Raw genomic sequence first — 13,325 nt, forward strand, 5'->3', positions numbered from 1 at the left:
ACTTATCCATTACCCGATCAAGCTGTGTTGGCAGTGGTTAAAAATAAAACAAAGAAAAAAATATAGATTCAGTTTTAAGTTGAATTCTGATTTGTAGAACTTAAAACCACAAAACTAAATTTTTTGTGGAAAGCAAAATGACTTACACCAATTGTTTTCCATATTTATGAATGTTGTTACCTAATAAATCAAAGATTTTTGAGTTTTGCTTGAAAAAAATTGAACAAATTCCTAATTTCAGTGAAATGATTTCAATTCAATTTTAATTCTGAAGATTTTCCGTAGCATAAAACTAAATGAAACTATGTGTATTAAAATAATTTAAATTACCATGATATGTGTTTTATAGCTCAATATTCCTTCTTCCTTCTTCTTCGCAATCAAAATCATTTTGTCGAAAAGAAAAAGGTGCCTTAAAGCTTTAGCTCTGTACATTCTGAAAGCCCCTTCAGCCACAAGTTCACCATATGTTGTTAAATCTTGTCCCTACAAAAAATTATTAAAATACTCAGATATAAAGCAAACATTTTCTCCAAAAAAAGTTAGTAGAACTAATGCATATTATCATTGCAAATACGTAAATGCTTGATAATTATTATCCAAGCAAGAAAACTTGCCATACAATGCAAAACAAAAACACATGGAGCAGAAAATTTTAACCATGAATCAAATTATTGATACTTAGAAAAATGATTATGATTTTTAGATCTTTCTATTAGGAGATTACAGGTATATAATGAAATGTTCACGCCATTTCTACAAAATGGCCAAGATTTCACAGAATGAAAATTTCCAGATCCAATGTCAATTTATGTCCACTAATTATCACACAGCTAAGTTTTGAAAGTGACACTTATTTTAAAAAAAAATAATAATAATACTTTTCAGTTTTCATTAGACTCTTCATTCAAGCAATTTTACTCTCAGACATGCTGCACAACAAAATTAAAATTAGCAAATACATTATTGCTTGAGTTAAAAATATGTAATACAGGGTGGCAACAGGAACTGTGAAAAAAAGTTCCCTGACTTTTCCCTGATTAAGTTCACCAAATTTCCCTGATTTAGGTTACCAATGATAATAGTTTTCTTTCTTTGCTCTACTTGAAATCCATTGAATGTTTGTACAAAATGCAGTATTTTAAACGTTTTAACTTTTAAGTTGTGTAAAGTTGTTGAACTAAAGATATATTTTAAAAAAATGCTGCTTTTTTAATAAAATGGCTAAAAAAACATATCAAGTCAATTTTTTGGGGGGAAAAACCCTACAAAACAGTATATTAAATTTTTCTACAATGAAAAGATTACAGAAAATTTAAAAAAAAAAATAAAATAAAAAATACTTTACTTCCAGAAACCACTTAGCATAAGAATTTTAAGAAACTATTAAAATCACTGTTCAAAACATGTGTGTATTTATGATTGAACTAAAAAGTAATTGAAATTATTTTGAACTAAATTTTCAAACAGAATAATAATTGTTGCGAGAATAACAAGTAATAGTGAAAGAATAGAAGTAATGTAGTTATTCTTATATAACTAATTGACACATTTATGCAAAATAGATGAAACCATTTGACATCCATTCACAGGGAGCTTTTCTCTAATCAAGAACATAGGTTTTAATGAATGAATACAGCATTTTAACAGAAAAAAAAAAATAAAAATATTTACTTAAGTAAACACAAGTTAACTCTATTTCAAATGATTTCAGTATGTATCGAAAAAAATTCTTAGATTGCTTTTGTAACAAACAACTTGCAAAAAAAAAAAAAAAGTGTTTAGTTAATTTCAAAATATATAAAAGAAGAATACAACTTGGTTACAAATAAAAGAATCACTTAAGTCTGAAGAAAAGAAAACCTTTATAATCAGCAGTGACAACAAATAGTATAACGGCAAAAAACAAAGTTTTTTTTAATGAAAGTTCAATTTTAGCAATTAAATCAAAAACGTGAAGAAGTAATAACATTTAAGCTTTTATCAGGAATTATTCAAAAACTAAAGATTTCTTCTTGAAGTCGTGGTTACAGTACGCTAATTACTTCGAGACAATGGAATAAAGACAAAAGAGCAAAGGTCTTTCTTCCTCTTTGCCTGTATGGTTGTTTATTTTACGTAGCATTGAAAGCGTGAAGGGAAATTTTACCCTAGGTAAAATAAACAACCTAACAGACACAGAAGCAATCTTAGGAAGTTCATCCTGTGGTTAATAAGTAAGATTCAATACTTTGACGTTGAGGAAAAAAGATGCACAAATATGTGGCGGTGTATAATTGCACTTCATTAATTTTACTTTTTATTGGACGCATAGTTGGCGGAAAATGTGTAGGGAATTAGAGTACTTAATTTTGTAAAGCAAAAAAAAAAAATTTTTTTTTTCATAAAAATCAATTTTCCCTGATTTTTTGTAATTTTTTCAAAATTCCCTGATATTTCCCTGACTTTTCCCTGATCTCCCTGATCTGTCGCCACCCTGTAATAATGAGTTTGCTAATTCTACAAATCAGCTTATTAATTTAAGAATTTGAATAAAGGAATCCAAAAGAAAATTTTGCTGCAATTTTAATGTCATATTAAAATTCAGGATGTTTACAGCTTTGCATTCATTATCTGAACTAGGGTGGTTTTACTGCAGTAAGAATTAGTTTCCAACGGTAAGCTTCCTCAACAAGGCAATCTTTTAAAATTAAAATCAACAAAAGTGGAGGACTATGTTCCACAATCTGTAAAAAAAAAAAAAAAAACTGCTCCAAGATGCACTGAATTGGGAATAATTATGATATTTAATATGTTTTGCATACAAAAGTCAAAGACAGGATTAATATATGATAATTTAATACTGGAATAGTGCTAAAATGCAACAAATAATGATGGCCTAACAATGAGGAAGGAAGGCATACATATTACTTTGTCATGAACAAAAGGTTAAAGCTAAATCCTGAATAAAAGCAAGAAATCGAGTTACATAATACACAATGAACATTTAGTGGTCTGCTCAGCTATTAGTATAACTTCAAGTAAAAGTATTGTGTGGGCAATTTATTGTAATTAAAGCATGAAAAATAGCTGGTCACCCAAAAGCAGCTCAATTTAAAAAGTTATAAAATGTAAACAAAAAGCATTTGTTACACAGCATGAACTCAAAGAGTGCGATTTAAAAAAACAAAAGAAAAAAGACTATCTTTACCTCCCAACCATAGAGTAAACTTTGTATTTCTTGAACACGAACAGCATGTTCATGCTTCCTCTTCATATCATTGATGTGATATGCAATCCCAGTCATCACAGATAAAGCATTCTTTACATCACAATAACCGTCACTTTCTTTGTCAGAGTGTTTCACCATGTTCTGCGAAAGAAACAATTATTATTACAATTATACTTTCTGAAAATTGTTGGAAAATGCGATGAATGTGCAACATTGTCAAGATTGGGAACAAGACATATCTGTACCTCAGAGCCAGATGGACGTAATTCAAATAAAAACTTTACAGGAGAGAGGAAAAACTTTTTTCTGGCACATGCAAAGGATGAGACACTCTTTTAACCCTGGTCAAAAATTAAAAAGATTTCTTTTAAAGAATTACGTTTAAATGGCTCGATGTGGAATAGGCTTCTACATACTGTTTGATCACGGATTGTATGTTATTTGGCAATCTGCCAAGTAAAGACGATTCCATCTGAATGAATCTAGCAGGGGAGAAGGGAAAATAACGATGGGATTTTTATGCACGCGTTTTATAATGTCCCTAGTGCCTTATTCATTTATTGCATTCTCAAAAATAAAATAGGGGAAACAAAAGTAGTTACCATGGAAAAAAACAAAAAGAAAATAAAATATTTTCATTTCCTTCAGGAACATAAAAGCAAAATGGTAAGCTCAAAACTTCGTTCTGAATAAATAATCAATTAATTTTTGCTGTAAGAATATGGATCGAATATACTTTAGATTTAAAATATGTTGCTGTGAGCAAAATTTCTATTTTTACAAAACTAAGGCTAAATAATAGAGAGGCAAAAGTGCACTTCTGTAACAAACCAACTAACAGCCCTATAAACTAATAGATATGTCCATTTCTACCTATAAACCGGATATTAGACTTTCCATGTAATAGATGGTCAGACAGTAAAAATGTATTAATAAACAGAAAATGCAACAGAAGTATGCAAATATTTGACTTTCAAAGCAAATGATTTTTGAAACCAGCTTCCTTGTCATAATATAATGCTTCATAACTTAGTATAATACTGAAATCTTCCGATAAAAACTGCGTTGTCATGTACAATTGGGTAACATGACAAAACAAGATTCACACTACAACTTTATGCTATGACTGGAGTCAAAATTAATCATTTCATACTTTACAAGTCAGTTTTCTAAACTTAATCCCTTCTACAATGCATAAAAATTAGGAAAATTCAAGGCAAAACAAATGAATGCAAATGAAAATATTAATATGAAGACAAATAACAAATAAATTTAAATGTATGTGTGTACATTAAGAATAAAAGATACTTGTTTCAAGCAAGAAATTTAGACTCTAAAAAACAAGGAGTAAATACCTGTAGCAGCAAGTGATATTTTAAAATCCTTTGAACAGGTTTTAAAAGATAAGATCCCAAGGGAAGACTATGTTGTAAAGCCATCTGCCGTTCCTAAAAATAAATAAAAACATCAGTTTCATCACACGAAACAAAATTAAATGCAGAAAAATCTCATTGGGATGATAACTATTGTGAGAGGTCATCATTTTGAGAGTTTTGAACAAAATAGAATAATTTTAATTCTAAGAATCACAAAATAACGTTTTGCGGCTAAGAATTGAATGTGTATGAAAACGTCATTTTAACCAAATATAAAATATAGACATTAGATTTTTAAAGGGGGAGTAAAACTGCTCAGTATCCAAAAACATTGAGTGAAAATGAGACTTTAATTATAAGTGAAACTATAATTTCCAGTCTAGGATCAAACAAGCTGCATTGACATCGAGAGTTACAGAACGTTGATTATTGAAATCAACAGCTGTTATACTACATAACATTCAAGGGTCCCTCATACCTATCACATGTGGTTTAACTGGTTGGATGCGGCTTGGAAGAGAGCTCTTTTATCCAGAAAAGGAGTACAGCAACCCCCTGATCCAGCAGCCCAGAAGTATTGATTTTGAATGGGAACTTTGAGGACTTTTGTGATTACGAGCATATTTAACGTGTCCCAGTCATCATTAGCGAACATGTAGGATCTTCCATTGGCTGGCATCAAATCCGCGACTTAGAATAACGAGTCTGATGTCTTACCAATCACACCACCACACCTCTCAAGAGCTATTTGAGGCAATACTCAAAGGCCAACTCGAGAAGTTTTGGTGGATGTACTATTACCCTATGACTTGCCCCGTGGTGGCCAGATTGGTAAGGCATCAGACTTCTGACCGGAGGATCCTGGGTTCAATGCTAGCCGGTCGAAGATCCACTGTCTTCATTGAAAGTGACTCGGGGACGTTAAATATGCTTTGTAGTCAAAAAGTCTTCCACCTGAAACAATACATCTGGAGGTGCCTGACCAGGAATTGCTTAGTTTATGGTCTGGATCGAAAAATCAGAGCTGTTTTCGGGGTCCTATCCAACTGGCTAAACCACAAATAGTGGTAGGTATTGGGGACCCTGGAGTAAAAAGTGAAAAGAGAGATGAAGGGTCATTCCCAGAATGAAACTATTAATCCTGCCATAACAGGCATATTTCATTCAAAAAATAATTGAAGACAGTAATGAAGAAACATTTGCTGTGCTTAAGTATTTTTAAAAATGTATTTCGTAAAAACAATTACCCTCTCTCTCTCCCTCCATTTCTTTAAAAACCCTTTAAAAGGATTTTTTTTTATCAATTAGAGCTACATTAATAACATTTTGGATAAAGATGCTAAAGAAAATAAACCCATTTAGGCTTTTAAACTATTGAAAGTTTCTAACCCTTTGTTTTAGCCTCACCTTGAGAGGAGGAGTATTTTTCCTATATTCAAACCTTGATGTACTATCCTTCCCTCAGCCTCAGAAAGGTATTAACCAATTAGGGATGGTACACAGTAATAATAACTGAACTTGGTTGGAAGTTACTGCCTTACGAAAAAAGAATAGCGATGGAACAAATATTCAGTTGGTATTCCGCAAACTGACTGTTCATGAGAACAGCTGTCATGTACAGGACAGGAAGTCCCTTTTTCTAAAACGCAACAGACAATGCTTAACCTTCCCTTTAATCTAAATAATTAATATTCATCCCAGAGAGCTAACATATGCTTAGAACAGAGGATCTAATTTTTCTCATAGTAATAAAGAAACCAAACTCCTTCATGCAGATACGATTTTACTGACCAATGCAAAGCAATGTTTCCCTCATTTGTAATTTTTGTAAATGTATGTGAATAACACCATGCATCACTAAAATAGTTTCACTAGAAACAAAATGATAATACTGAACAAACCTTAAATATCTCGGCAGTCTCAGTATTTCCCATAAGCTCAGTTAACACAGACACTGTTCTGTAAAGCAAATAAACAATTTATTTACTCACAATGAAAATTGCTCTAGGTTCAGTACAAACAAAACTGATTTTTAGTTGATAAACACATATACTACTTACATGTACAGTAATAATGAGAGATAATTTATTTTAAACAAACAAATACCTAGGATAATTGGTACAGTACTGGGTATAAACTTCAAATCCATTGCTATTTTCAACAAAACACCTTGCAACAGCAACAGGGTCCAAGCCACAAGACTCCAATTCATTCACAAACGAACTAAAAACAAAAAAAAAAGTGGACAATTAGAAATTCTTGAGGTAAATGATGCTACAATTTATATCTACTAGTGCCTTTAAGCACTTTCTCTTTCCACTTGGTAGTAGGAAGATGCCCACTAAGTGTTTCAGGGGTTCCTCAGCCACAGTCCCCCCCCCCTGAGCACTAATGTGAAGTCACGATTTTCCTCCTCACCACCACATTGGTCAATACAAGTACAATCGAAGTTTGAAACTAAAGCCGGTTAGAAAAGCGACAGGGTAAGCTGGTTATTAAATGAAAATATAGATGATTTTGTATACAAAATTAAACATTACTATACATAACTTGATTTTACATAAATTGGTATTACAAGATATAAAATCAAAGAAGCTAAGAACAAAATACAATTTGATGAGATCAAGGATCGCCAAAAGTCAAGGCAGGCCATTGGTCAGCATGGGGCAATTTCAAGGGGTGATCTGATATTTTAACCATGAAAACCGATTTCAGTACAGATTAGAGTTATTAAAATTTGACATTTGTAATAACTTATTCATTAATTACTGGAGAAGAAATGTTTTTACATTTTTGCAAAGAAAAAGGTACTAAAAGCAAGGAAGTTCTCATTTCTGACGGGGCTTGAGTCTATTTGCACCCCCCACCCCCCATATGGGCACCCATGTTTGTCAGTTTTGACATTGGGCCCTTCCCCCTATAAAACTTATACTATTTCAGTTCCAAGCATTGGGTCCTTAGTTGTTGACTAAGTTGACATTTTTGACTAGGCTAAGGTGGTACACACATTATGATAAAGCTCATCAAAAGTCAAATAATATCTTCAAAAGTAATATCCTCAAGCATAAAACACATAACACACATGTGCAAAAAGCTTTGATAAACTAAAGAAACTTTTATACAGCCATCATATAATAAATACCTGTTGAATTTATAGATATCTTCAACATTACTGAACAGCTCACTGAGATGCTTTTGACTAACTTTTTGATCTTCAGCACTGCCAATGTGTTTCAGATATCCCTGGAAATGAAACAAAGTTGTAATTTAGGAAATAAAATAAACAAAATGTAAAAAAGGACTTGTAAGTGCTGCATGAAAAATAAATAAATGTTTTGCCCAAAATACCAATAACAAAAATGAAGCTGAAATTATGAAGAAAATACTGCTTTCTTCACAATTTGTGCTTTATTTAAATTTATTATTGATTTTATTTACACTGTAAAGTAAATATCATTTTATGTGTTCTGAAAAACCAATAATAACATAGAAAGCAATATTTACATACAAAAATAACACAAATGCGGTAAGTTTTGGAGACAAGAATCATAATTCCATAAGTGTGTTAAGTTTTTGCAATGCAAATTGTAAATGACTGGTAAGACTCCTTGGGGGTGGGGGGGGGGGAATCAAGCCACAGGCTCTCCTTTCCCTGAACTAGAAATTTTCGTCATTTTTTCAGGAAATGATCTACTGACACAAAGCTTAAACAGTAAACACTGAATCAGTGGCGCCGACTCCATGGGGCTTGAGAGGGCCCGAGCCCCCTCAAAAATATTTTTGAGGGGGCAGAGCCCCCCCCAATAAATCAAGAAAATTATAAGTTACATTATGCTTTCTAAACTCATAAATTTATCTTTTATTTTCCTTGTTTGAAGATAGTTTACCTTGTAAAATATATTCAGTAATGAGTTAAAACAAATAATTATTACGGTTGTGTAAGCAGGTTAACTGAAAACGAGTGGTGCGAATGATGATAGTGTAACAGTGCTGCGAGTACTGTAAAAATTTGTCCCAGTGCGCAAACTTACGGGTCAAGTCTGTTGCCGGTGGGCAGCGCTGCGGCGCGCTCACCTAAGTGTTGCTGATCTGGAAAAATATATATGAGAGTTTGATTTGTATATAAAATGGGAGGCGTGATAGTTTTGAATACTTTTGGGAATCGTGTTTAAAAGAAAACCTTCACAAAATGATGATCCTTCCCTTCCTCGGAATCGACGTGTACCAAAGAAGTATGAAAACAATGAAGGCAGCTCACCGCACACTTTCAAAATCCCAAAGGAAAACATTTGACTCGCGCTACTTATGCGAAATAGCTATAACACGATTTTTTCTCCAGTATTCAGACCTAACGCAAATTCCTCACCGCAACACGAAAATTATCGGAAGGGAATCGTGGTGTGTTCGTATCAGCTTTGTTATTGGTTACTAAAAATTTTTTTTTCATGAATGGATCTTTATCCTTTTACCATCGCTGAGAGTAGAAGTTCCCTTTTCATTTTAAATGCGAAAGTTAATGAAATATAATGACATCTAAAAGGGCTGTTTCATCTAAAGTTTGTGAAGATAAAAAGAGAAAGTTTCATGACAATTAAAGAAAAGCTAGAGCTTCTTGAAAAGCTGATGGTCAACTAAAAAATGCGTTGAAGGTAGCACGAGAATTAGGTATGAGTGATTCTTCCGTACATACAATTACAAGTCAAGAAAAGGAAATCCGTAAAAATTCACCGAGTAGTGTCTTGCAAAAATTTATGAAAATGGAAACTGCTCATGTATTGTGTACGAATATCATTAATTGATCGACTGTACAGTACAACTAAAGATGCATTTGCTTTTCTTACTATATACTGTGTCTACCGTATACCGGTTTATTTTTTCTTTCTTTCCCATTAATCATTGATTTTGTACATCGTAGCAGTATTTTATGTTGAATAAAACGTATTTTTTTAAATACAAGTAAACATTCTGTTCTTTATGTAAGAGACAGTAATGTACAGTTAGTTAAGAGATGGTTTTTAACAGTTTGAGGGGGTGTTTACAAGTGTCTAAAATAATTGGGTACGCTTATAAAAAATTTTACACATACCCTTTTCCACAACGCGAAAATTCGACCTACGCGAGAGGTCTTGGAATGCATCCCTCGCGTAAGACGGGAGTTGACTGTACTACAAGGCAATATACATTGAGGTTTGTAAAATAATGCAATTTTGCATTATTGGGCGATTTACATCAACTGGACGCACACAGGTCATTGCAGTTGAACAAGAGTGCTTGCTTTTATTAAACAGAGGTGAAAGAGAAGAGAACATTTTGAAAAATCAACTGAGTTTTTCAAAAATGACCTAGACATTGAGAGACTGCGTTTACACTTGAATATGTTAGCCGATGTCACTAATGTAAAAACAACTGGTCTTAAAAAGCATGCGTAAATTAAATTTCCTTTTTACAAAAATACTGTGTGTGTTTGTATTTATTTCTTCCGTTTTTCGAAGCCAAAAAATATGTGTCGGGCTTGTCGAGTTTTCGAGATTCTAATGTTGATTATATGATTTTAAAAAAACTTTAAAACTCGCTATTTTTCATCTCAAATTTAGAAAATTTCCTGCGGCATGCCCCCTTTCCCCCGATATTTTTTAAGTCGGCGTCTCTGGCAGTGCCCTTCAATGCAAGTCAAGCGCCCTACCTTTTCCATGCCTAGCTACGGCACTGCATGACTCCCCATAAAATAGAACAAAAAAATGTCTCTTACTAAGACAAGTGACATGATCTAGTTGAACCAGAAAAATTTGTATACCAATTTTTGGATTGTTTTACTTTGAAAACGCCATGCCACATACTGATTGTTTTTTAAATTATACACACCAGAAAATTTGTAAATTGGCAATTTCAAGGCACAACAATCGACCTTTATTTGGGGGGGGGGAACCTCCATGGGATTACATAACCCCCTAAACCCCCGGTGATGACTGGGCCAGCCCCCCCCCCCCAATGATTTTTGCAAGTCGGCGCCCCTGCACTGAATCTTAGAATATAAAGAACAGGGGAGAGGCAATAATTTCTTTTTTAAGTTACTTGCTATAGAGAACAGAACAAAGAAATATGCTTTAAGATTATCAGATATTTATTACATTATGCTTAACAGTGGGTAAGTTAAACCCTGTTTATTAAGATTTTGTTTGCAGGCTTTACTGAACTTTATGCTGAGCAGAGACCTATGTTCTTAAATGATAAAACCTGCCAATTTAAAGTTCACTAACACTACTTTTATTCATTTTTCACATTCATCATTCAGAGAAGCAAAGCACACAAGGTAGCATTGATTCATTGATCTTCCTCTGTCCTTCTCAATGATAAAGTAAATATTTCTTTAAAAGTTAAAAGTATTAATACAAAACGCAATAAAACCTATAGTCTGCTACAACATTAATACACTTTTCAAAAATGAATAAATGAAACCAAACCTTGCTTCATTAATATAAGAAATGTTTAAAAAAAATAAATCCCCATTTAAAAGATGGAATAGGGTAAGGTCTTATGCAATTTTTCCAAGTTTCTTTCAGGTCTTTCAGCTCTCATATTCTCATTTGAAAAACCAATATTTTTTAAAAAAAAAAAAGTCATAAAACATAGAAGTCGCTTCCAGTGAGTATAAGGAGAGGAGGAAGCACAGAAATTCTTTTTGTTGCTATTTGTTTTGGCACTCGTTCCAAAGTCAATGTCCTTGGTTCTGACGATTTAAAACTCATTCCTCATCTCAAAGTAGTGAGTTGTTTACAAAATACAAACATAAAAACTCAAACTTTTCCCCACTGCTTAGTTTATGCAACATGCTGAAACTTCAGACTTGGCTGTTGATTCGAGTCAAAACCTTCTGAGGACTGATGCGCTTAAATGCTTAAATCAACCGCGATCAACTTGAAAGTCAAATTGGAACAGATAAGGGTACGCGAAATACATCAGTATATAGCAAACAAAATTTAATGCAAATTGAAACGCATCGGGTGTTATTGCTCCTCACTAATTACATTCAAACAGCCCCATATCATGTAATTAAAATGCCCCAAGATTTATTGTACGCGGACTCATTACAATAAACTCAATTCAAATGAATGGACTAAATGAGATCCATGTCTTCCCGCCGGCATATTCCTATCATTTTCTTGCGGCGGAATACTGTTAATCACAGAGGAAAAATCAAGCCGGAGCTGGTTGGTTTGTCTCAGACACGATTCGAATTGTAAAACAGCAGGTGAGACTTTCACTTTTCTCTGCCCCCTAACTGAATAACGCGCGTTTCTCATGCGAGTACACATTGATTAAATAAGGCAGGATCGTAATAGATAGAACATTGAAACAAGAAAGCAGAGGAGGGAAGGTGGAAAAAAAATCGTGATGTTTTCTTCTCGAGTTTTATTTTTGCACCTGCAGATAAACAGGAATCTATCTATCAGAGGAACGTCCGTGCACAATATGGCGGAGGGGATGGAAGATAAATAACAGTTCAAAGATCGGAGTCATGTCACGTAATTGTGTTCATGGTTGATCAGGCTCGGCACTTTAAAAACATTTCCTCTGCCGCATAAAAAACTGCAGCCAGAAGAGATATCGTTCCTTTTATTACATAATTACAGACAGTTAAACAAATGTCCCAACCCGCTAGCACACCAGGATTTTCTCTCAGGGGGGGGGGGCGGGGAGGGGGGAGCTGGTTGGTCATTAACAATTCGTACTTGTGCACAAACTGCCACATTAGAATTGGTATCAGCTCTAAATGCAAGAGCTCTGGAAGGCTTTTCTAGTTTTTAAGCTATTTAATTTTCGGAACGCTCCTTTAATTTGATTTAATTTTCCAGGTCGGTTTGTTTAATCTTTTTAAAAAGAGAAAGGGGGAGAAGATAAAGCCAGCCTATGGGCGTATAAAAATAAATTTCGACTCGCCACGTACGCGAGCACCCACACAAGCATATAGAGAGAAAAGAAAGCTACTTTTCAAAATATTTAGAAACTAAGATATTGTGAGGCTCTGAGAAGTTGAGCTTCGACTTCGAACAATGTTTACCTTTGTTTCGGAAAAAAAGGACTGAAAATTGGCGCTAAGTTGAGTTGAGAAACTTTCTTAGTAGTTTTTCAAAAATATTCCAACTAAAATCCGAGCCAACAACACGTATATATTTCCCTAAAACAGGGAAACATAGTCAAGCTCACAGCTCAACTAACTAGAGCTGCACTATAAACGGAAACTAGTAGGATTATTGCGGTAAGTTGATTTTGCACATTTCTCTCAATATTAAGCTATTTTTGCAAAATGCCACACAACTTTATTTTGATCGTTGTGTTGCTTATGCGAAGATTTATAAGCAGTCATGCACCATTCATTTCATGATTATTTCTTACTCTGATCAAAGGCACATTATCCTTAAACAAAACTTCGGATTCGCATTTGGAAAAATCGCGGTTCGAATAGTATCGCTATTAAATTTTTAAAAGCAATTTTATCGGTGAAATCAAACTATCAAGAAAATATACTAGCGATGTTTTGGCTGATTAGAAGGGAACGTCGCATCCAAATTTGATTCCTTAGAATAAAATATTTGCGATGTACGATTTCTCTTTTTATAGCTCCTTCAATCATACAAGAATTAAAAAAAAAAAAATAATAAAGATAGTCTTGTTAAATTTTTTCACTTATAATTCAAATTAGAAACTTAATATTTATGCTCACAAATTTAAACATTGTT

General features: G+C 33.4%; 1 protein-coding gene across 1 annotated transcript in view; it reads right to left on the reverse strand.

Annotated features, from left to right (window-relative positions):
• Positions 1-13,325, reverse strand: part of LOC129221601 (uncharacterized) — a 122,176-nt gene that overhangs the window by 16,914 nt on the left and 91,937 nt on the right. Inside the window, exons 5-10 of the mRNA XM_054856120.1 lie at positions 7,730-7,830; positions 6,694-6,810; positions 6,489-6,546; positions 4,567-4,659; positions 3,191-3,352; positions 331-486 (exon numbers count right to left, since the gene is read on the reverse strand). Of these exons, the coding sequence (XP_054712095.1) occupies positions 331-486; positions 3,191-3,352; positions 4,567-4,659; positions 6,489-6,546; positions 6,694-6,810; positions 7,730-7,830 (687 nt within the window). The remainder of the gene's footprint in view (positions 1-330; positions 487-3,190; positions 3,353-4,566; positions 4,660-6,488; positions 6,547-6,693; positions 6,811-7,729; positions 7,831-13,325) is intronic.

The sequence above is a fragment of the Uloborus diversus genome, chromosome 4, assembly GCF_026930045.1.
Source record: "Uloborus diversus isolate 005 chromosome 4, Udiv.v.3.1, whole genome shotgun sequence".
In the NCBI taxonomy this organism is placed as follows: domain Eukaryota; kingdom Metazoa; phylum Arthropoda; class Arachnida; order Araneae; family Uloboridae; genus Uloborus; species Uloborus diversus.